This window comes from Caretta caretta, chromosome 21 (assembly GCF_965140235.1).
Source record: "Caretta caretta isolate rCarCar2 chromosome 21, rCarCar1.hap1, whole genome shotgun sequence".
In the NCBI taxonomy this organism is placed as follows: Eukaryota; Metazoa; Chordata; order Testudines; family Cheloniidae; genus Caretta; species Caretta caretta.
In genome coordinates this window covers 10,989,119-11,013,775 of record NC_134226.1, presented here as the reverse complement: position 1 = coordinate 11,013,775, position 24,657 = coordinate 10,989,119, and the positions used below count along the sequence as shown (strand labels likewise).

At 51.6% G+C, this 24,657-nt stretch overlaps 1 protein-coding gene across 1 annotated transcript; it reads left to right on the top strand.

The window, feature by feature from the left end:
- Positions 1-14,812: 14,812 nt before the first annotated feature.
- SPDEF (SAM pointed domain containing ETS transcription factor) lies at positions 14,813-22,834 on the top strand. The gene is made up of 5 exons (XM_048826556.2): positions 14,813-15,297; positions 18,640-18,837; positions 19,069-19,116; positions 20,601-20,741; positions 21,728-22,834. Exons 1-5 carry the CDS (start codon positions 14,832-14,834, stop codon positions 21,904-21,906), a joined length of 1,032 nt encoding a protein of 343 aa, XP_048682513.1. The 5' UTR covers positions 14,813-14,831; the 3' UTR covers positions 21,907-22,834.
- Positions 22,835-24,657: the final 1,823 nt, after the last annotated feature.

Sequence of the window (24,657 nt, the reverse complement as noted above, 5' to 3'; positions counted from 1 at the left end):
TACTCCACTGCTGAAATCAAAGTTCACCTGGCCTGTCTATAGTCCGGGCTCTTGCCAGGTCCAGGAGATGAACTGAGTGAACAGGACAGGTCTGGATCATTTAAAAGTCTGTGAGGCTACAGTGTTTGAGGGACCTCTGAACCTCACAGAGCATTGTTGGTGTTGTTCTGGCCCATGTCCGTTTTGTGCTCTCTGGGGAGGCGATCCCACAGCCCTGAGGGTAGGGGATGCTGTTTGGTCATGTATCCAGCTCATTCCATCCCGGAGCAAAAAGCTAGGCCTAGCACGCCTTGCACCCCTGTTCTCAATTCAGCATGCTCAGAACCCCCCTGGATCCAGAACCAGGGACAGCTCTCAAACGAAGAGCTTCTGAGTCCTTGCTCTGAACATCCTGGGCCAAATTCTGCCCCAGGTCCCCCCTCAAGCAGCCCCAAAGAGAGGGAGTTTGTCCACAAAAATGGCGGTGCCTGGAATCACTAATCACTTGTGAAAACCTTGGCTGTGAGCTGCCTTCCATGAGGGTGGCCTGGGTTGGTTTACTGAGGCCCCTTCTCCCTTAGCCCTGTTTGGTTACGGGAACACCTAGAATCCACTTTCATAGTTAATCTCATGGCCCTCAATAAAACCATCTCATTTCCTTCTCGCCACCAGATGTCTGGCTGGCAGAGCAAATAGGGTGGTAATCCTTTCGCACCCAACCTGCTGGACTTTGACAGCCTTCATTTCCCGGTGCTCCCCATTCACAATCAGCTGAAGCTGACTCTGTCCTCAGGCCGATTCCAGTGAATCTGAGGTAACCCGTAGTATTTCTAGAGTGCCTATCTCCTTGGGATGTCAGAGGCAGTGGTATCCTACTAACCCCTTGTCAGACAAGGGTCTGGAGGGCATGTGTCCAGCACAAGGTGGGAAGGAAGGGACTGAGAGACAACCTCAAAGGCAGTGGGTGAGGAGCAGCAGGATAAAGCAGGGATTATTGTACTCCATTGGGAACGGTGATCTGGCCTGGCTGAGCTTTCCTGGCCCTCAGATTCGTGGGAGCCAGTGTGAAGTAAAATGTGAAGGGATCTCCAGCCGATTCTCCCACACAGCAGCTTTGGCTACTTGTCACCCTTATTTGGGAGAGAGGGTTTATCTGGGATGAGGACGGAGGCTCTGGAAGACGTGGGGTTCTCTTTCCGGGTGGCTGGAGGCAGCTGTGTAGATTGGGGAACCTGGAGAGCAGGGATGGGCCCAAACAAAGACTCCAGTTCCAAACAAACCCAGACTTGGAGGGGACATTGAATCCATACTGAGCAGCTGAACCCAAACCCTGGATCCAAGTAGGACCTACCACAGACAGCAGGGATGTGATTGCCGATGCACTTGAGGACCCTGCCCACTAGGGGCACTGTAGTGAAGCTTCCTGTGGAGGTGGCATAGCCACCACGGGACCAGAGCTGAGGCCTGAGGCTGGGGAGAGCGGAGGCTGGCTGTCGTTGCAGCCGTTTTGAAGAGCAAAGGCTGCTGTCGAGAGCACAGCTGAGTCAGCCACTGGGTCTTTGGAGAACTCCTGCTGAGAGGTATGGGGGGCCCAGGGGAGTGGGAAGGGATAATTTAACAGGTGAGCTTTGGGAGGTGAGCATGGACTCAGGGAGAACTTCCACAATGGGTAGAAACTTGAGTCTTCCCCAGGGTGCTCATTTGCAAATCTTTCCAGGCCACGGTTTGCAGACTCAAGAGTTGCAGGCAAGTTTTGCAAAAGCTTCTGCCTCTCTTGGTCCTTAGCTGATCTGAGCCTCTGGGCTTCAGAGGCCATGCATCACTGCTCCCAGGTTAGACGCTCTTGCTTCTATGACCAGCTGGTCCCAGCTGGCGAGGGAATGTGTGGGAGAAGCAGGCAGAGCCCAGCAGCTCAGCCCTTGGCTCTCTCCCCCTGGGATGCTTACAGCCGGGCATAAGGCCAGCCTTGGGGGCTGCTGAACCAGTTACCAATGGCGACACCTGCAAATCCACCCCTGCAATTGGGGATTGTTGAGATCTCTGCAGCCTGCCACATCCTTTGGGCTCACAGCATGGTGCAGGCTCAGAGAGCTGGGGCATTGGCCTATGTGATATGCAGAGAGTCTCGAAACTGGGTCCTCCGGCGTTGCCAATGTTGTCTTTCAAAAATCCAGGGCATGCCTGGTGGGGGCGGGGGTGGGGGCACTGGGCCAACTTTGAGTGGCATCGTGACCCTGTGCGCCAGGTCACAACACCAGCTGCCTCCCCGTCGCATGCTAAATTGGCCTGGGATGCCTTTGATCCCATATGGCAGCCATGGGGTAAGCGCCACTTGAGTGGCCTGGGATAAAAGGCATCCCGGCCTGATTTAGTAAGGGACAGGTGATTTTTTTATTTAAATAAGAGATGTCCCTTATAATTCAGGCCTGTTGGCAACCCTAGGCTCCCTCTGCCAACCCTCCTGCCAAATGCTCCGCTCCATGGGCATGGCCTCAAACTGTCTCCCCACACCAAGGTGGAGGTGCGGGAGGGGGAGGGGTAAGAGGAGCACTGTCAGGCCCTCATGAACCCTTACATCCCCACTGGGGCACACTAATTCTCAGGGCGCTGGGGCTAAAACCCTGGTCCTTCAGCACAGCCCTTAGCCTCTTGAGGGGCAGCAGGTCCCATCGGAGCTGCAGGTTAGTGACAGGCCCTCGATCAGCCCAGCCACTGGAGGGTGACATTACACACCCATAGGGCCAGGTTGTTGCAGCAGGCACCTGCTAGGCCTCCTAATCTCTCCCCCAATGCCCCCCAAGGTGGCTGAGGCATGGGCGGTATGTAGGCACTGTAAACTGCATTAGTTGGCTCCAGGGCTGAGGGAGATGGGTGCCTTGCCAGAGAGAGGGTGCACCAGATGGAGAGGGTGCAAAGACTCTGCCTCCTCCCTGTGCAGGGGAGTGGGCATGGTGGGCTCTCTGGAGTGCAGGGGCCACTCCCTCCTAGCGCCCTCCGGAGGCGGCAGAGAGCTGCACTGCCTGCTCTGTATGGCTCCACAGAGCGAGCTGGCTGCTGTGGGAAGTGCACGGTGCAGTACGTGTGCTCACCCGGAGAGCCTCGGAGCCTCCCGGCGCTCCCCCTGCTGCAGCCCTGCCCTGGTGCCAATGAAGGGCTGTGCCTTAATGAGGCTATGGGGTCCCAGGCCTGCCTCTCTCCTACCCTGTGGGAACAGCTCGTGGAGGGGATCAGCTGGGGAACGGGGCTTGGAATCCCGCTGCTGGCAGGGCTGTTTCCTGGCTCCCTACTGCAACAGGGTCATAAATTGGACCATTAGCCTCTGGGTACAGGAGAAAACATGCCCGGGACCTGCCTTTGTCATGTGGCCCTTTCCAGGCAGCACCAGAAACTTGGCACAAGGAGAGAAGGCCCCGGCTGCCCCATCAACCGCATTCTGACTATGCAAAGCAGTTCAGCTAATGTTCTTTGGAGCCTGATGCCTTGAGGCATCCTCCTCGTTTATACAGTTACCTACCTCGTGCTCTCACTGGCCTGCCTCCCGTAGGCAGTTGTTCCTCCGTCTCCCTTTAGCCCTCTGAGGATGAAGGGCTGGGTGCCCTCCAGAGCTAAGCCACCGGGTCAGTGCGGAGGATACAGGAAGGTAAGATGGATCTCCAAAGGGCCACACAAGGGGGGCTGGTAACTTTGTCCAGCTCCCTTTGGGCACAGAGAGAAAGAAAGAGCTAGTAAGATTTTTTTCATATACAATTGTTTTGTTTTGTTTTTTAATGGGAGGCAGTGTTGTCTTCTGCTTAAACCACCAGGCCAAGAAGCCGGACTCCTGGATTCCTGACTTTGGCATTCACTCCGTGTGTGACTTTGGGCGAGTCACTTAAATGCTCCATGCCTCTGTTTCCCCTTCTGCAAAATGGGCATAACAACTTTTGCCAAGTGCTTTGAGATCCATAGGTGAAAGTTGCCACCAGTTGTTAAATATTGTTTTTAGCCGTTGTGATGTGTTTGCTGAATTCCTTTCCAAAGTCTCATCCTAGCTTAAAAACCAAAAAAAAAAAAAAACCCCATAGGAGCTGCCTATTAACACTCTCCTGTCCTATTTTAATCTGAAGCTTCTTTGTACCCACCGGGTCTACAGGATTGGGCTGGAAAACTAGGAAGAACAGGCTCCCTTGTGAGATTTCTGGGGATCTTCCCTCTTGGTGAGGCTCAAAAGGCAGAGGAAACAGCCTTTCTTCCTCGTGATTTTTCAGGGGATCAGCTTATGTTCCTGACTAGAACCCAAGATACAGAGCCAGCATAGGGATAAGGGGCGGGCGAGGGAGGAAGAAATGTAGTTTGGTCAAAGGTTCAGGCTCCATCTGAGTTTATCCACTTTGGGTTGCCTGACGGTGGCATATACCTGCCTCCTCTGAAAGCATTTATGGCCACTGGATTAGAGTTGAAGACTACTTTGGCTTCCTTAGTCCTACATGGGCTGCTAAAAGGTGTCAGATTCTTCTCCAGCGTGTGGTCTCTCCTCTTTAGTTGTCTGAGACGTCTCAAACTTCCTGTTCCAGGAGGGCTGGAGACACAGAGCTGGAACCTGGCTTTGGAACACTCCCTGATTTCTGGGGCCAGCTTCAGTGAGGGCGAGAGAGAGCCTAGGGAAACTGAGACATGTTTTGTGAAACCCCAAAGATTGTCGAGGTTTCCTACAATCCCACATGCCCCCAGGCCTGCCGGTCCCCTGCTTAACACTTCTGCCGGTTTGCATGCAGTCGACAACAGTTGGGAGTGCTATCTGAGCTTGCCCTAACCCAACCTGTTTCGCTGCGGATTTAATTTTAATTAATGAGCTCATTGTTTAAGGTAGGTTTGTTCTTTGCTTTCAAAGGGCTTGATCCCAAGTCTGTTGAAGTCAATAGCAAAGATCTCATTGACTCATTGGAGGAGGATCATTATGATACAAATAATATCTACCTCTTAGTCATGCAGAGATCTCAAAGCACTTTACAAAGGAGGTCCAGACCATTCTCCCCACTTCACAGATGGAGAAACAGAAGCCCCAGGAGTGAAGTGACTTGCCCAAGTGGCTGAGCTGGGAATAGAACCCAGATCTGCTGAGTCCCAGTCTAGTGCTCTGTCCACTAGGTCACACTACCTCCCCTAGGCCTTATGCGTGTTGCTGTTCTGCGTGGAGTTGGCCCTGCAGTGCAGTGTTCAGATCCAAATTTTCCCCAAAAGATAAGAGCTGAGGTTTGGGCACATCTCTGAGAGCCACCGTCCAGCTTTCGTTACAGTGAATGCTAAAACTCCGATTGGCTCATTCAGCAGATGCTCCCAAAAGCGATCAGGCAAAACGTTTGAGAAGGATTTGGCCAGAGCTGTGTCACAGTGCAAGTCCCCCTGCCTCCTGGGGGCGCCATTCCCTATTTGAGTGGGAGAGTTGAGTGAGCGAGAGTGAAGTGTTCATTCCTTGTGGGTTTCCAGGCAGGTGAACAAGAAGCGGAGTATCTCTGGTGTCCAAAGGTCTCAAAGCCAGCCCAAGCGTTCCATGCAAAAATCACATGAGTTTTCTTTGGCAATTTGGCTGTTGGACATTCTCATCTAGCTGGGTTTTGCTTAGTAGGGGGCTGCACCTGGGTTCTCTCTGCAGGTTCAAGAGCCTCAGCAAAGCTCTCTGAGCCTTGTGAGTGAGTCTGGTGTTTGTAGCCTCCAAACCAGATGAGTTTCACCTGCTTTGGATCTTTTTCTTTGCAAACATTTTGCACAGCGTTAGTCCCTGCTGTCGGATTCTGTTTAGGAACTGTCCCTGCTCCTCGGCCAGCAAAGCCAAACTTTGCATCTAGGATCTTAGTGCACTGACATTTCCAGTGATATCTCGTCAACTGGAAAATCCCACCTCTGCCCCATTCTCTCTCTAGTCAGCTATCTATTAATGCTTTTATACAGTGAGCTCCTTTGTTGGAAGGTGTTATGGACAGGTAAAAAGGCCCCACCCCATCCCAAAGTCCTTATTCAGGCAAAACTGCCAATGAAGTCAAGGAGAAGGGGGAATCTCTTATTTTCTGTCCTGCTACAGCTCTTCTCTGCTGGCAGAGACCTTCCACTCCCTCCATACTGATGGTGGGTGGGTTGAAGGTGGTGGGGGTGGGTGGGAAGAGGGACACTTTTTGTTGCAAGAGCATTCTACTGAATTTTTTCTCCAGTGGCTTGGAAAAAATGGAGGTCTGTGTTTTAAGCTGCATGCAGTTGTTATGTGGGATCGATCTTCCTATCAAAGGCATGCATCACGTTAGAGTTGAATGGAATTACATGGGCACATCAAAGGAGAATGGGGGTACAGGCTGGAACTCACCTGCACATGGCTAGGCTGATGAAATCAGAATGATAAACAGCTTGCATGTTTTTCCTTTAACACCATTTAAAATCTATTTCACACTTTAAGGTGTGATTCTGTTTGTCAAATGACTGTGGAAAAAATGCCCCCTCCTTTCCCATCAGATCAGCTCCTGGTATGTATTTAGAGCCAGAGTTGATGAACCTACTTTACCATATTATACACCTGTCTGCCCTGCCACACTGGCACAGTGAAGAGTGAGCAAGCTGGAGTCAACGCCTCATGCGTCTTCACCAGCCCTGTTTGCAAAATTCCAATATCAGAGTTAATTGGCACTCCTGTGAACACCCAATGATGGCAAGGGACATGTACTGATGTCAGAGAAAGCAGAATTTGACCTGCAGACCCTTCCTTCCTGATTGTGATGCATGAGAAGGAAATACCCCAGCTTGACTCTCAGATCCAAGGGCTGGCAGTTGCAAACAATGGGACAGATGCAGATCAGTGTAGCTCCCTGTAGCCAATAGAACTATGCTGGTTTATACTAGCTGGAGATCTGGCCCAGGACCTTTCTACTTGTAAACAGAGCCCAGTTGGTCTGGAGATACTGAGAAGCAAGTCAGGAGCCCCTTGATGCAATTTTTACACTGATATTTTTTGTACAGTGACACTTCTGATCTCCCCCAGCTCTTGTAGAGTTTGCCAAACAGCTGAGGTGGAACATAACTGTCTGCAGGTAATAAAGGAAGGAAATACCAGTGAGTCAGGGGAATTGTTTAGGGTAGTAAAAGGGATCATTAAATGCAACTGAGGCTATGCCTACCTTTAAAGTGCTACAGTGGCATGTTCGGGCTTTTTGTGCGCTTCAAGCTTTCTGTGCTCGAGAAACAAATCAAAAATTGTTGTCAGGGCGGCAGCTCAAACTCAGAAACCCTCAGGCCTTGAGGGATTTTTGTAGCTTGGTGACAGTTGTTTGTTTTTAAAGGTTGTAAGAGTTAATGCCTTGTTTCCTTTCTTGCCTGGATACTTGAATCAGCCGTGCCAAAGTTCTTCTGCTAGAGACTAGAGAGTATAACCGTAAGGGAAAGAGGGGAGGAAGAAGAGGAAAAGGAAATAGAAAAGAGAGACTTAACACAGAGAAATATTTGAGTGCTACATACCAATGCTCCCCGATGGGGTCATGGTGACCTCTGTAATTAACGTTCTGGAACCATTGGGCCAAAGGAATGATCCCAGCTGAGACTCTTTTTTATAAACTTTTATTTCAGCTGCCTAATCCACCGCGCCCTGATGCTCATTTGTTGTCACAGGGCTTGTCCACTTGGCAAATGGCTGCCCAGCCCAGCAAGCCAGGGTGTGAATCTGCCCTCAGATCCCATGTGGACTCTGCTACACATAGGTGGCAGGGGACTAGGCCAGAGCAGGGCTCAGCTCCCTTTCCCCAAACATATCTACCAGCTCCCCAAACATATCTACCAGCTCCCCAGTTTTGGTAGAGCCCTCCTGTGTACATGACTGGCTCAGGAGGCAAACCCCCACATAGAATCACAGAATATCAGGGTTGGAAGGGACCTCAGGAGGTCATCTAGTCCAACCCCCTGCTCAAAGCAGGACCAATCCCCAATTTTTGCCCCAGATCCCTAAATGGCCCGCGCAAGGATTGAACTGACAATCCTGGGGTTAGCAGGCCAATGTTCAAACCACTGAGCTATCTGTCCCCCAGCAGTTTGTTAGAATCTGCGCTGGAATTTATCTAGGGAGTGCAGTGGCCTTTGGGTTCCCTTCCATATTGTCTTGCTCCGTGAACTCTGGGCCAAATCCCAGCATTGCCTTTGACACCAGTGCGGGGGACAGATTTGGCACAGGTCTAAAGATCTCTCCAAGGTGCTGGGGCAGAGGACAAGAAAGCAGAAAGAACCACACCCTTTTTGCAATTAACAACTGTTTGCTCATGCCCTGACCTTGAATGGTGTCTCTGCAGCTGCTTGGCTGGGAGAAATTAGAGGAGTGGAGGAAAAAAAGACCCATTAGCTGCAGAGCTAACTTCTAGCATTAAATAGGGGTTGAGGTCTCTGAGGCTAAAGAGATATGTGAGGCTGGAGGAAGGGGAAAGGGATAATCCAAGTGAGGGTGGAGAAAAGAGAAAATAAATGCAAGGGGGGGAAGGCAGTAAGGGACACAGGGGATGTGAGATGAAAAGAAAGCGGACAAACCAAGGAAAGAGCGCATGGCCTTAGAAACTAAAACTTCTGGGCCCAATTTTCAGACATGGGCCATAACTTGACACAGCTTTATAGACTACATTAGCATTGTCTCCATTGTACACTAGCTGGGCATCTGTCATTGACCCCGAAGGAGCTTTGCGGATGTATTCCAGTTGCGGGGGGCGGTTCTTCACTCTTGTATCCGTATATACAAGCTGACTGAGGAGCCCTGATCTGCAAACCCAGCCTCTGTGTGACACCCTGGCCTTGGAAGCAGGGCTGCGGTTTTACATCTTGGGTAGATGCTGCTGAGGAGCGGACGTGCGAGAGGAAAGTTGCATTTGGTCCCTCCTCCTGTTGTTTCGACAGCAGTCTCTCTCTTGCTCCCAGCGAGCGGCTTCTCAGAGTAAATACTTCCCCACCTAGCCCATAAAGGCCTCAGCAGCAGCCTCCTGTGTGCCAAAGCCAGAGAAAATCAAACAAAGGTCCCCACCCTTGGAGTACAGCACATTTCGTCAGATGATTACTCAGGCTTTTCTCTCCCACAGCCCAGAGGTTCTGCTCCTGGCCAGGTTCTGTTTCCCAGGGGCTCTGGCCTACAATTTCCCAGCCAGGGGTGCTGGGGTGGGGTGGGGTGGAAGGAAAGGGCAGGGCTGATTAGTTAGAAGTTTCACCTTCCTTCTTTGTCCTCTGTCCCCAAACTTGGCAATGCCCCTTGCGCCCTAGAGCCTCCATTTGGCACCGGCTGTGCTGATTCTGCCCCAGTCTGTCTGTGCGGCTGCTGGCATGAATACCATGACGACTGGGCACTAATCAGGTGTGCGTTTCTGCAATAGCTCTTGCATCAGAGATGTATGTCGGAGACTTTATAATGGTTTAGAGACCAGGGTTCACCCCACCTCCCTCACAAACACAGATGTAGGTACATGTCCCTCCTAACACTCCCGATCTCCTTTCTTGTAGTACCCAGCACCGTTACTGGGGTCAGTTGGCCAGATCCTCTGCTGGTGTCAATCAGCATCACGCCATGGACTTCAATGGAGCTACCCCCGTTGACGCCAGCTGGGGATCTGGCCCCAGCGACTTTGGGGTAGTAAGTAAAACTGCGTTATGGGCTAGAATGGGGAGGTATGGCTGAGCTGCTGCAGCTGCAAATGCTTTGTGTACATGGAGGAGCGAGAACTGCTGCAGACTGCAACCAGTTTAGCCAGACCTGAGGGATAGACTTTGCCCTGGTTGTGGCAACCCGGGCTTGCAAGATGACTGGGACAGCTGCTGTGCGTGGATGCAAGTTGTAGGCGCCGAGTGCTCCAAACGCTGTTTTGCTTAGGGCCAGGAGGGAACTTGGAAGGAGAGGGTTGGAATTAGGAAGGGGAAGCCAGAGATCCAGGGGAAGGTCCCAAGAGACAAACAGGCCGCGGGGGTCTGGTCTGCCATTGTTCTAGAGTCCAGGGACATAACTGCGTGCACTTTCTTTCTTTCTTTAGCCCTCTGCTTGTGGGGAAGGTGGTGCCGGGATCTAATCCCCCTTCCAAGGAGCAGCACACCATCTCAGGTTTGCAAAGGGCTTTCTCAGGGCTAGGGCCTTGCAAGCTGTTACCAGCTTCCCTTTTGTGCAGGCAGCAGCATGGGGCTGGATTTAAGGCTGATCTCTTAAAGTCTTAATCTAATCCAGAGCAAATAAACCAGAGGTTTGGAACTGTGCAGCATCTCTCAGGGAAACCTGCTGCCTCTTGGGATGTGCCCTGTTTCGCGCCCCCCCCCCCCCCCCCCCCGTTAGGGACTCCCCAGTTCTGGCCTCCAGAGCATCAGAGGAAATGCAATATTTGCTGGGCAGCAGGGGGGTTAGCACCTGCTCTGCGGAAGATCATCTTATTGCGTGCCTGATCGGAAAGGCCAAGCCTGCTTCCGGGGCCACTGTGACATTCCAACATGTTTCTAAAAGTCTCCTATCTGAGCAAAATTCGCCACGTAAGGGCAGCCTAGTATTTCTGTATTCCTCAGGGCTATTGATTATTAAAGTCTTTGGGGCCAGATCCCCACCTGATGTAAATCAGCATAGCTCCATTGCCAGTCCATGAGCCAGGGCGATCCAACTCTGCGTGGGTATGTGATTGCGTTGTGCAAATATATGCGTGTGGGGGTATTTGCATGGCGCACGTGTGTGTGTAGATCTATTTATCTATATGTCCCAGGGACTTACCCGGGACCCTGTGACTCTAATACCCGAGCACCTCACAAACCTGAATGTGTTTATACGGTATGCACAGGCACAGACTTCGTATAGTCAGCCTCTTCCTGCTTGTTAATTGGTTCAGCACTGTTAGAATGCAGCATCTGAGACCCATGTGCAAAAGTAGTTACTGCCTTCAAGGGTTTGATGGTAGCTGTTGGAGTAGGGGGTGGTTGCACCGTTGCTCGTGAAGGCTGGGGTTGCATGCACTGGCTTTCTTGTGAGCAGTGGGATCGACACACTGGCTTGTTATTGTAGGGTTGCTTGCGAGCCGGCCAGGCTGTGTACGTTTTCTTTTTTTGGCATAAAAGCACTGAAGAGTTTGGAGCCAGATTTTTCAGGAGAGCCCAGCAGGCTGGGGGATCCTTGAGTGCTGAGTCTTTGGGAAATCCAGCCCTCGCTGTGGAATGCCTCCCTTGCACAAGGTGTAGGGAGAGGTTTGTTTTCAAAAAGTGAGCGTTCAATTATGTGCCGCATAAAGCCCTTGGGAAATGTTGACCTTTTGGGATTCTCAGGCCAGAAAGGAGCAGCGGGATGGCGTAGTGGTCAGCACACAGGATTTGGCGACAGGACCTCCTGTGGTCTAACCCCAACTCTGCCACTTATTTTGCGTGGTCTTGAGCAAGTCTTTAATCTCCTCGTGCCTCAGTTTCCCTATATTCATTGCAGGGGGCCAGGACTTCAAAGGAGATATGGTGATTTACAGTAGTGGAGGCCCTGGCCCAAGGATAATAAAACTTCCCTCCCGGGGATAATTGGGGAACCTTTGTGAAGCACACTGGAGATGCAAGGCCCTGGGGAAGTGTTAAGCATTGCGGCTGATAAAATCGTTGCAGACTTTGTTCCTGGCTTTGTCTGAAGGATGAGTTTAACTGTAACAATGTAAATCTTCCAGACGTCTCCTACTTCCTCCCACCCACCCCCTTCCACTGGCAAATCTGTGGTTATTGGGAGTCTAGCTTGCGGCTATTAATGACATTTAATTATGTCTTATTTACCAACCATCACTGACTGCAGGGAGCGGACCTGGGACCAGCGCATTCGCTAGAAGCAGCAGAATGGAAATGAAATTTTCTTGGCACGTTGAAAAATGTACAAAGATAGTAACGCGTAGTACAGAACACTTCAGTAAATAATGTCTCTCCTACACAAAGGATATGTTTATTTGGCTAGAAGGGCTTGAATAAACTCGGGGGATTCACTGTTTCATCCTTCGTGTTAAAGGAACCGAATGAAGTATCTTCACTGCTATTTCTTTCTTGATGTGTTTTTTTTTTTTTTTTAATAATACCCACTGGGAAACATTGCACTGAAATCTACTTACCCACCGACGCTTTCCCATCTTCCGTTGTACGCTGGTTTGTTTATTGCGGGGTCGCTTCTGTGCTGGCCTGCTGCGTGGACTGATTTGTTTTTGTAGGGTCTCTTTGGAGCAATGGCCCTCAAGTACACACGCTGGTTTGTTATTGTAGGGTCACTTGTGTGTGCCGTTATTACTGTTCATTATTTGTATTGGAGGAGTGACAGTCATGGCTTCAGTGTGCTAGGCGCTGTACAAACACAAAACAAAAAGACGGTCCCTGCCCCCAAAGAACTTACAGTCTGTGATCTGTGTGCACTGGTTTGTTTTTATGGGGTCACTCGTGTGTTGAGCCGGATGGTCTGATTTATTATGGTAGGATTGATTGGAGATGCCTGGCTGTGTACGCTGCTTTGTTACTGTAGGGTCCCGTACCAGCACTGGGTTGCTGTATTTTGAGAAAAAGAGCAGTGAATCATTTGTTTGGGGGGAGGGGGATTGGTGGAAAATCCCCATACAAAGAAAGGCACGGGCCATGCAAACAGCTATACAATTGACCCTGACGGTGCCCTTTTAATGGCACACTCATTTCAGAGGGCTCTTTTCTTTAAAGCCTCAGGACTCCTCTCAGGGAACTATCAGGCTTTCTCTTTCGATGGAGACATTTCCCACGGTTGCCATGGAAATTCAGCAGGCTCATCCTCTTCTCTGCAGAGTCCAGGGCTCCCTGCATACAGGAGACAGATGGAAATGGGCTTTTAAACATGTCCTCTGGAAAGAAAAGAACAAGTGCAAAAAGTTCATGCCAATGGGGATTGAAGGGGTTCGTGGCCAGGAGCCATCAGCTGCCGTGTGCCCTGTCATCTGATTCATAGATTCCAAGGCCAGAAGGGACCAATGTGATCATCTAGCTGATCACATGTGTAACAGACCAGAGAACTGCCCCACAATAATTCCCAGAGCAGATCTGTTAGAAAAATAGTCATTCTTGATTTAAAAATTGTCGGCAATGGAGAATCCACCATGGCCCTCGGTAAATTGTTCCGCGGTGAATTACTCTCACTGTAAAAAAATTTTATGCCTTGTTTCCAGTCTGCTGGAGATGGTGCCAGGGATTCTAAAATCAGAGGGTCTCTTCATGGAAGAGACATGAGCAATAGGATGCCTGCCTTATAACTGGGGCTCAGTCTAATTTCCTGCCGCTCTGTGTAGGGATTTTATAACACACTCCTCCCTGTGGGATCTGTGATGCCTGAAATACCAATGCCTCACCCATTTAGGGTCCGAACTACTGTTGGCGTCCGTGGGTTTTGGATCAACCCCTAGTGACTGGAGATCTCATGATGATGGCATTGTAATAGTGTGAGCTGCCCTTGGGTGCAAAAGTAATGGATTCACCGAGGCCTAGATCTCGTTAGAGAATCCCCATGGGGAGAGCAGTGTCCTTCAGGACATCACTCTCAGTCCCTGTCTACGATAGGGACCAGGCTTTCAAAGGGGTTTAGGCACCTAACAATGCATCTAGGCACCTAGTGAAAAACACCTAAGCAGGTTACATGGCTAACTCCCAGTGACATCAAATGGGATTTCTGTGCTGAACCTGCTTAGGTGCTTTTATATAAATCTCAATAGATGCCTCGCTGTTCGGTGCCTAAACCCTCTTGTAAACCTGGCCTTAGGTGAAAAGACATTGCAGCAAGCCAGGGTTTAGAATCCCTTGCAATGCCTCGAATCTGCCCAGCAGCCATGGTGAGGGGCTTTACGAGGCTCTGAGCCATAGCAAAGTCAAGAGAGAACCAACTGTTCCATGGAGTCCAGCAGCCCTCGCTTAGTGTAGATGTGCCCTGGGTGTGCAGGTGACGGGAATCCTGTGTAAAGGGCTGCTCCTTTGGTTACGCTCGGGTAATTATTTATTTATTTATTTATGATGATTGTTGATTTGTATTATTGCAGTGCCTTTGACTCCTAGTCCCAGACCAAGACCCCACTGCGCTAGGTGCTGTACAAACACAGAACAAAAAGGTGGTCCCTGCCCCACTCAGATGGGCCTTGTCTCTGTTGTTTTAACTGATTAGATCCTCGGAGGCCCAGCCTGGAGCAGATGCGGTGAGGGGTGCCTGAGATACAGGGCTCTGTCTAAACCTGCCACAAGCAGCATCTCCCCTGCCCTGCACTGGGTGGCTGTGACCACTGTGCTCAGGTTCCTGCCAGAGATGCTCTCCCTGTCCAAGTCAGGGTGCTCGGAAGCCAGACTCCCCAGGCACATGCCCGTCTCTGGTTGTGTGTCCCTTTCTTCCCAAGGAATGCGCAGTTCCCCACGCGAGGCTGATAGCTTCTTTGTCTCAAACAAGCTTCAGCTCACCCACCCACCCCAGCTGACTGCGGGAAGGGGTTTATTTGCCCTGTACCATTTTCCTTCCTACCCCCTCCAGAAAATTAGCACCCTGGTCAGGGTGACTCTCCCTCACATTTGGAATCTGATCGTTCCAGGCAGATTGGCTTTTCCCCGCTCCCCTTCTACCCCCTGATTGCCAAATGACCCAGAAGCGAAGGAGTCACCCGGGCCTGCGAAGAGCTATTTAACCTGTTTTCATCTGGGGGTCTCTTTGGGCGTCGAGTGGCTCTTTGGAGGCTTCTTTCCCACTAACAGGCTTAGCTTTCCCCCTTTGTGCCTGACCACTGGGCAGAAAGGCAGGAATTATTATCAAGCCCCAGCCCTTTCTGACTGGTGCTTGTTGGTTTGTTTCTCTCTCCACCCCTTGGTGGCTGACAGACTTGGAGACGCACCCAGGCAGAGTGATGGGCAGTGCAGGCCAGGGGCTGACCGCTCTGCCTCATGGCCGGATTGCCCTGCAGGAAGCCCTTCTGCTGACCAGCCTGGAGAAGCCCCCAGCCGCACAAGACCCCGATACCCGGAGCTGGAGCTCCCTGGACAGCCCCAGCCCCCCGGCCACACCCGAGCAGACCCTGCCCACTTTCTACCTCCACTACTTCGATATGCTCTACTCAGAGGACACCAGCTGGGTGCCCAAGGGCCTGGGGGAGACTCCTCAGGACAGCGGCCAAGGGGGCAGGGGCGAAGGGCAGAAGGAGCCAGAGCAGTGTCCCATCATCGACAGCCAGGGTTTGGGGCTGAGCCCCGACATGGACTACCAGGAGAGCCTCCACCTGGAGGAGCACTCGCTGGAGCAGGTGCAGAGCATGGTGGTGGGCGAAGTGCTAAAGGACATCGAGACGGCTTGCAAGCTCCTCAACATTGCAGCAGGTGGGTGCCCCCTTCTGTATCTCCATTTTCACGCTGTGTGTGTGTATGGGGGGGGGGGGAAATAGGGGGCCAAGGAGAGCTCAGCTCGGGGGGCTCCAGACTGAGCTGTGGAGCTTGTCACCTCTCGCTTGCTGGTTCGGATTCAGCTCGGCAGTGGGTGAAAGGCATCGGTGGCTCTTGGTCCAGGGTGTCCATGGAGTGACTCTAGAGTTCCTGGCCCTCCACAGTTACCAGAGAGCACCGGGATGTGCTGTGTACGCTGGTATCCACAGCGCAGCCGGCACCAACAGCTGGACCCAAAGCCCTTTGAAGGCACTGGAAGTTTTTCTGTTGTCCTCAGTGAGCTTTGGGTCAGATCCTAATTGTCCTCTTTGTTGGCACTCTCAGCAGAGAGGTCAAAGACTGACTGGGCCATGGAGGCCAGGCTCCTTCCTCACCCCTCACTTCCTCCAGGGCAGGGCTGAGTCACGTTTCCAGGGGCCGGGGATGTCGAAGGAAAGACACCCCCGCTGGCCTCTGTGGACTTCCCCGGCACAACAGTCGCCAAAGCAAAAACAGCCATGTGGATTCCTTTTTTCTGTTCAGACCCTTTTATTTGAAAGGAATTTAACTAATCAAACCGTTCTGCTGGGTTGCAATAGAGTGAGTGGGGTGTGCGTGAGGCCCTGAGAGGGCAGCATCTGGCACATCTGGATCCCAGCAGTGTCAAACAGGTGAGAGCAGGGGGTGGAAGAGTCTGAGGCCCGGTCTGCACCTAAAACTTAGGTCAGTTTAGCTGCATTGCTTAAGGCTGTGAAAATTTCACACCCTGAGCATTGTAGTTGGGTCGACTTAACCCCCAGTGTAGGATTCTTCCGATGACCACTGGAAAGGTGAATTACCTACATCAACAGAAACCCCCCTTCTGTCGATATAGGAAGTGTCTACACTGCAGTGATGCAGTGCCATAGCCCAGCTGCTGTAGTAGCAAGAGTGTAGACATGGCCTCATATTTCCTAAATCAGTCTTCTAGATGCTTCCCACGAGCGGAAGGGAGGGGCTGGGGCAGCTGGATTTATAGGAACTAGAAGGTTTTCCCCATCTCCCATGTATATGACCATGTGAAATATATTTCACTGGGTTGCAGGGGGAATCTCTTCCCCAGGGGAGAAAAGTGTCTTTGAAGTCACGTGTGTTAAGCAAGTGGACGGCAGGTGAGGAAGGGAGCAGCTGGATGGGTTTCCTTCTTTCTTCCTGGCTAATTTCCCACTTGGGAGCGCTGGAAGTAGAGCATTGAGTGTCTAACAGAACTGTCCTCTCCGGTGATTCTTCTAGGGGGTGGGGATGGGGCTGCTTTTCATTGACGTCAATGGTAAAACTGCCAGTGACACCAACAGGGAGCAGGATTGGGCTGCAGGGATGTGATAGTGAAACTTTGAAGTGCCACACGCACCGGGGAGGAAAGAAAGTCATGCCAGGGAATAGTGGCGCAGTGGGAAAGGAACAACCCCCCCCCCCCCCCCCCCCGGCGATGCGAATACCCTTGATTTATGGTGTGGGGGTTGAGCATCTGGACCCAAACGTTGCATTGTGGTTCGTACCTCTCTCTAAAATCATCTGGCGCACGTGTTTAAATGCAGTGGCATGAGATATCTGTGGAAGTGCCTTTGAGTTACAAGCAGCCTACCGCAGGGTTGCAGCCATCTGGCACCAGTCATGACTGGATTTAGTAGGAACCAGAATGAGCAATCTGATCTTCAAAGGAGCCTGAGCTGGCTCCTGTCTGAGTCAAAGGGCATTTTCTCACTGAATTCAGTGGGAGCAGGAGCAGGGTCGAAGTGTGGCCTTTTCACTCCAGTGGTGCAAAAGTGCACCTTGCACGTCCTCTCTGAAGAGCCAAACCCAGCAGTGAGCTCAGGACCCTGCAAACAGCACTTCATTGTCCCAGTGCCGGAGTGGACAGTGCAGTCAACGGTGGGGTTTGGGATCTGGGGCCTGTAGGAGAAATGGCTGGAGCCAGAAACAGAGAGTCCCAGCTAGATAATCAAAACTACACTGCGCATTTTAACCCCTGCCTTGCACTGATTGTAAAGGACTCTGCAAGGTGCATTGGGACAGAGAGCAAATGTGGCAAAGTCTCCAGCTGGGGGCAGGTATGTTTGGTTTACTAGGATGAGTTCCTTTGGCATGACGAACTTTGGGCCAGCTCCTTAGCTGGTGTAAATCAATGGAGCTGTGTGAATTTACACCCTTTGGGGATCCCCCATATATTTTGGGGGAGGGGTGTCTAAAATAACTCGCAGGGTTTCTACCTCTAATGCTGGATCAGGACCTGAACCGGAGTCCCAGATCCAAACTCTCTCGGCTTTGAAGCTCAGAACCACCGCAGAACTCTGGCTGGTCTCTCGCTGCATTTGAAATATTTTCTATCCTGTGGAGTTTTTTAAACATCTATAAAGCCACTGCATTGAGGCATTAATAACATTGGACTGGCTCTTCCACTGGTCCCTTTGGCAGTTAGCGTCGCTATGCTGATTTCCATCCGTTGAAGCCTTGTATCTTGCGGCATGTGGGAAGCTGAGTTGCCCTATCAATGTGTGCAAGCAGTAGCCACTGGCTGGATGCACAGCCCTGCTGGGCACCCCTCAGCCAGGTGCTCTTCCAGAGGGTGTCGCTGTTTCACAAACAGTGGCGATGGGGAACAAAGTGATTTGACACATGGAGGACAAATATGCCCCTTTAGGAGAACCAGCCCTTCAGACAGGTCATGCTGCTGTTGCTTCCACCGTGGGCATGCAGTCCGTCTTGTTCTCCTGATTGGATTATTCATTGGAAAGTGCGCTTGCTGGCCTTGGTACAAAGGGACTTGCTCCTTACAGCTCGACTGGGCCTGTACTGGGGAGGCTCCCCTGTGCTGTAGGCGAAGGGTGCTTCTGATGCTCCCTTCCCCTGCCCCGCACCCCCATGACCTGTGGTTTTGAAATCTGTTGACTGGGGTTGAATTTTCTCCCAGTAAAGGCAGGGACTTTCTGCAGGTGGGGCGTTCCCCTGACAGGAAGGGGACCTGGTTCCCAGGGGGATGGGCAAAGAATGAGGCAGGGAACCCAGGAAAGGATCAAAGATCCATGTTTCCAGTGGTTGAAGTAGATTGAAACTGGAGGGGTAGTTTCCTTGCCCCAGCCGTGGAGGAGGGGGAATGAGCAGGGAGTACTGCTCCTCCACGCCGAGGCAGCTCCCCTCTCTTTTAGCATGGGAAGGGTGCTGTGTTCCCTGTTGTTGTAACTCTTGCTGAGTGTTCTCTGGAGGGGAAGTGTCCCCTGGCCCCACTCACCAGGACCGGGGCGTTTTGTTTCTCTTCCACAGATCCGGCGGACTGGAGTCCAGGAAACGTCCAGAAGTGGATCTTATGGACCGAACACCAGTACCGACTGCCCCAGATCGGGAAATCTTTCCAGGACCTGTCTGGGAAGGATCTGTGTGCCATGTCAGAGGAGCAGTTCCGTCAGCGCTCCCTGGTGTGCGGGGACGTGCTGCATGCTCACCTGGACATCTGGAAATCAGGTACATGCTGTGGCGGAGTTGGAGGAGGTGGGGTGAGCGTGGCAAAGTTTCCTCAACTGAAAAGCTTGGGGGCTGATGCCCAGTTAGCTGGGACCCATTCATGCTTCTTTGGGACATTTGTCTCTCTCCCCCATGTTACCTGTGGGAATGGTGAGCTTTGTAGTGGGTGGATTCTGCTCCCCTCGCGTGACGCTCGCGCCCTCTCTGACACCGACCGTGCTTCCCTTCCAGCTGCCTGGATGAAGGAGAAGGCTACGCCTGGAGAAGTGCGATACTGTGGTGAGTTCCCACCTTTGCCAAGGGCAGGAAGTGAGGAGGGGTAGGAATAGTGGTGAGCTGGAGCCGGTTCGCGCGAACCGGTTGTTAAATTTTTCAGCCAGTTTAGAACCGGTTGTTAAATTTTGCAGCTGGTTGAAAAACGGTTGTTAAAGGGGTGGGCAAACTCCTGTCCTGCCCGTCCCACCCGAGCTCTTGGCTCCCCCTGTGAATTTGTACTCACCCGGCGGCACTGCGCGCCTTTGGTGGCATTTTGGCGGTGGGCCCTTCAGTGCCACCGAAGACCCAGAGCGAGTGAAGAATGTGCCGCCGAAGACCCGGAGTGATTGAAGGAACCGGATCTTCAGCTTCTGGCAACTCATCACTGGGTAGGAGGGAAGCTGGGGGTCAGTGAACCTGTTTCTCTCTTACGATTCAGTGACTGGGTCTCCAGTTATTTCAGGGGTTGCTTCTCTCTTAATCAGGACCAAAATGTTAATCATAATTAATTCTCAGAGTGGTAATTATAATACACTATTTATTAGTCAATAACAGCCTGGCTAATGAATCAAAAATGAGTAAAAAGAAAAGGAGTACTTGTGGCACCTTAGAGACTAACCAATTTATTTGAGCATGAGCTTTCGTGAGCTACAGCTCACTTCATCGGATGCATACTGTGGCAAGTGTAGAAGATCTTTTTATATACACACAAAGCATGAAAAAATACCTCCCCCCACCCCACTCTCCTGCTGGTAATAGCTTATCTAAAGTGATCACTCTCCTTACAATGTGTATGATAATCAAGGTGGGCCATTTCCAGCACAAATCCACCCTGGGTGATTTCTACACTTGCCACAGTATGCATCCGATGAAGTGAGCTGTAGCTCATTTTGCGAATACAGACTGACACGGCTGTTACTCTGAAACCTGTCAAAAATGAGTCTGGTTAATAACAAGCCCAAAGGGGACATGACTATCAGATCTATCCCAGATACTTACATATCCCTGATATTGGAGTGCCTGATAATCTGGTGTGTATTTATTATTAATGTATTATTACTGTGGCACTCAGGAGTCCCAGCCATGGACTAGCACCTCGCTGTGCTCGGCGCTGTACAAATACAGAACAAAAAGATGGTCCCTGCCCCAAAGGGCTGACAAACTCAGTCTTTACAACACTTCTGGGAGGCAGGGCAGGGCTATTATCCCCAGGTTACAGCTGGGGCACTGAGGCACAGAAAGGCTAAGTGACTTGCCGAGGGTCACACAGGGAGTCTGTGGCAGAGTAGGGAACTCAGCCTGAGATTCCCAAGTTGCAGGCTATTGCCCTGCCCACTGAACCATCCTTCCTCTCATCAGATGGCAGCAATTTTTGGCCACTGATGAGTCGCGATGACTTGGGCAAGCTGAAGGGGAAAGACTCCCTCTGTTCCCAGTCTCCAGAGCCACTCGCTCCTGTGCTGACAGCGACTGACTAACAGCTGGCATGTGCTTCCTTTCTGCCGCAGCGGGTGACGAGAGCTGGACGGATAGCGAGGTGGACTCCTCCTGCTCAGGCCAGCCCATCCACCTCTGGCAGTTCCTCAAAGAGCTTTTGTTGAAGCCTCATCACTATGGGCGGTTCATTCGGTGGCTCAATAAGGAGAAAGGTGAGGGCCGTTGACTCCTCCTGGGGAACTCAAAGCCACTTTTTGTATCTGCGGCACAACCTCTGTCCCCCAGGCCCCACAGTGTCGAGTCTCATAGCACGAGTATTCACCCAGGCAGGTCCTCCATCACAGAGCTCTCTGGGCCAGATTCTGCTGTCGTCATTCCGTCAATCCACAGGGCCAGATTTTCTGCTCTGCTCTTCTCTTTGCACCCAGAAAATCAAGCCCAGTGACTCCCAGTTTACACTGGTGTGAGCAAGATCAGAATCAGATGGTATGCTTGGGTGTCTCCCTGTCGGTATGACTAAGGTACCCATTGCCATAGACACAAATCTGAGTCTCCCATTATCTTTCCCAAACTCCATCCCTCAGTGGGTTTGTGGGAACCCAAGCTCTATTTTCCATTCCCTAAACTTCCTTCTTGGTGAAACTGGGCTCCTGATCCTGGATTCCTGTCGCGCCTAGATCAAAGCCCGAGCATGCTCGGCTCTGCACATTGCGGCTGTGTCTATCCAGCGCACGGCAGCAAGCCTCTGAGCTCAGGTCGACAGGCGAACGCTCATGGGGCTCACCCTGCTGTAGACGTGTAGCTATGTAGACGTTGCAGCCTAGGCTCTGATGCTTATGCCCCCTGCCTCAGGCGTCCGAGCCCGATGCTGAACGTCTTCCCAGCTGTTCTTAGCATGAACCCCGTGAGCCTGAGTTTGCTGAGCTGGGCTTGGAGGTTCACTGCCGCTGCCTGTGTTCGACGTGCCCACAGAGTCCCTGCCCCAAAGACTTTACAAGGCAGACGAAGGGTGAGAGGGGAAACAGCCAGACGGAGAGTGGGAGTCACTTGTCAGTGGGAGTCACTGTGTCAGACCTGGGACTAGAGCCCAAATTTCCCGAGTCCTGTGCTCTGCCCACTAGATTACGCGGCCTCTCAGTGACCTTGGGTCCTCATCCTATATTTTTGCCTCCCTTTTCTCTGCATGTTCCTCTCTCAGGCATATTCAAGATCGAGGACTCTGCCCAGGTGGCTCGTTTATGGGGAATCCGGAAGAATCGCCCCGCCATGAACTATGACAAGCTGAGCCGCTCCATCCGGCAGTATTACAAGAAAGGGATCATCCGGAAACCTGACATCTCCCAGCGCCTGGTCTACCAGTTTGTACACCCCGTCTGAGAAGGGGGCAGGAGCAGGGGAACGGACTGACCTCCTGGTGGGATCCCTGTAACCACAGCATCTCCCACCCACTTCCAAAAAGAGATCCACCTTTGATAATAAAGCTGAAGTCTAGGATTGTGCAAGAGGCTGGAAATGCATCAAACTTCCCGGATGAACTTCAGAGCTTCCAACCTCCCCCAGGCTACAAAGTGTGTGTGTTGCGGGGAAGAACCCCCTCCTAGCAATGGACTGCCTGTGAAATAGAGTGTATACATTTAATTCTGGGGCCAATGAGTTTGTGTAAAAAGCCCCTTTCTCCCTCTAAAGCTGCGGTGTGAGGGAATCAAGTGTGTGAGAGGAGGGCATAACAATTGGGTGGGGTGCAGGGGCTGAGGGGATGCTGCCTGCAAGCAACGTCAAACCAATAGAAGTTACGTCTGACTGTTGTGGATGAGGTTTTCAAGTCTTTGGCTGTGTGAGAAGCACCACCAGGCCAGATGCCACTTAGCAGAGATTTATGACACCCTGGAGGTCACGCAGCAAAGTAGCTGGAACCCAGTAGAACCCAGGTGTCCTGCCCACAAGTCCCCGCTGTGGGGACATAGGAGTTGTCATACTGCATCAGACCACTGGTCCTTGTTTCTGACCCTGGCTGGCCACCCCTGCTTCAGTGAAAGGTGCAGGTATCCCTGCAGTGATGGGTAACTTGCCCCCAGGGGAAGTTTATTCCTGATCCCCATCAGTTAGAGACGGTTGTGTGCCCTGAAGATTGATAAGACCCACCCCACACACATACCGCACAGTGATATGTGATGATCAGATTCAGTTTCCCTTTGTCAATGCTTTCCCCTTCCAGGTGCGGAACTTGAGTTGTCCTGAAATATCCCAAGGATATTGTCATGGCAATTCTACTGGTCTTGCTTTTTCCTGGTCTAAAGCCGTTCTCTGGGCAGGGAGGAGAGATAATTTCCCCCCCCCCCCACCCCGTCAGCCAGTCCAGAGCCTTTCTTTAATGGGACAACTCCCTCACTAATACCCTAACTGAAATCTGTTCCTTAAAGGGGTGATCTTCTATCCTTCTCTGAGCTAGAAAAGTAGCTGGTAAGTCTAATAATTAACTGGCAATCTCCCCCCCACCCCTTGCTGTCTGCATGTGATCAACTAGGCAATGCCCCCCAGCCTTGTGTGGTGGTGTAGGGATGATCCAGTGTGGAGGGGCTCTGTGAGCTGGCAGAGAGCAGCAATGCTCTGGTGTAGATGACTGCCAGAAGAACTGAGGGTTATTAGCTGGAGATGCTGCAGCTGAAGTATTCTCCTCCCTCGTGGGCTCGTTTGGAGGTGGGTCAGCAGTCGGAAGCAGTGGAATCGTCCTGTAGCGTGTGATGCTGGGTAGCAGCTGCATAGCTGGCTGGGGTGTCCAAGAACCTCTCAACTGTCCTGTTTCTCTTCCTTACGGAAAAGCAGTTCTGAAGCATGTGCCTTGCTATATCTGGAAAATCGCTCAGCCAAGTTCATTGTGTCCAGCTGACCCCCTGAGACATGCAGTGGGCTGCTTCCCTTTTTCTGGGTGCCTTATTCCTTAGCACCATTATCATACTTCAGAACTAGATTCTGAACTTACTTAGGCCGGTATAAATCGGGAGTAACCCTCTGAACTTCAGCCGGGTTATTCTGGATTCACATTGGTGTAAATGAGATCAGAATCTGGCCCAAATGTTGTTTTGGAGTCAAGTTCTGCTACTACCTACCCCCAGTTCATCTCCTGTTGCCTTTGGCAAAAGCAGCACCAGCTGTAAACCAAAGACAAGCATGGCTGATCACGGGGTGGGCTCTAACTCGGGGATTGCCTAACTGGGCCAAACCCCTGACACCCAACTTGGATCTGAAATGACTGGACTAGCCAGTTTGTGGTGTACACTTGAATGGCTGCAGTGACCATTTTCGGGCATTGTATGTGAAAGGACAAAGTCACCCATGTGCAGGATGTGAGAGAGGCTCATTTGAAAGGAAAGACAATAGGATCATACACAGCAGCCTTCTGCCAGGGCTCACGCTGACCCAAAGCTGGGACACCCTGGCACTTGGATGCATGAGAAGGCCATCTGGCTGAGCAGCAGGGTAACACCAAAAAGCTCTTCTGAGAAGCATGGAGTCAGCAGGCTGTGTAGTATGTTGCTTTGCCTGCTGGACAGGTTGCTCATTGGCCAATCTCCTAAGCAAGAGTAGATTGCAAACAGAGTGGGACCAATGTATCTTGCACCCCTTCTGTGCTGCCCCACTGGGGGCAAAATAAAGGCCACTGAGCAAGGTTCCCTTCCTCCCCACAACTTGTGGCGTTTATGCCCCAGTTGTGCTGATTAGTTTCCTAGTGACACCACCAGCCTATTTGTGAGAAATCTGCTGCCTACCCTGGGCAAGCAAAGACTGGAGAAAGACCCAGCCTGCTCTCGGAGCACAGAGTAATCAAAGGTGGGTAGAGTGCAGCACGACAACTGGGTTAACTTTTGGTGACCAGAGGTTCAGCTTGTTTTTATAGTAAGGCTGTATTCTGCCTCCTTAATCTGGCTGGTGATTAAGGGAATTCATTGGTGTTGAAAGGGGCTGGGGCAGACATCCTGAAGACTGACAGTATAGCCTGGGTATCAACAAGGCAAATTTTCCTACCCCCATACTTCCAGCTTCAGTCCCGATCTGGCAGTCCCCCTTCTAGCGTTGACGAAGGAAGTCATTCTCCATCCAATATGGGCTCAAGGCTGCAGACTTTGGATC

Coding starts and splice junctions, on each gene's coding strand:
- SPDEF (XM_048826556.2), top strand. CDS start 14,832: ATGGGCAGTGCAGGCCAGGGGCTGACCGCTCTGCCTCATGGCCGGATT. Junction 15,298..18,639: donor GCTCCTCAACATTGCAGCAG/GTGGGTGCCCCC, acceptor TCTCTTCCACAG/ATCCGGCGGACTGGAGTCCA. Junction 19,117..20,600: donor TGGAGAAGTGCGATACTGTG/GTGAGTTCCCAC, acceptor TTTCTGCCGCAG/CGGGTGACGAGAGCTGGACG.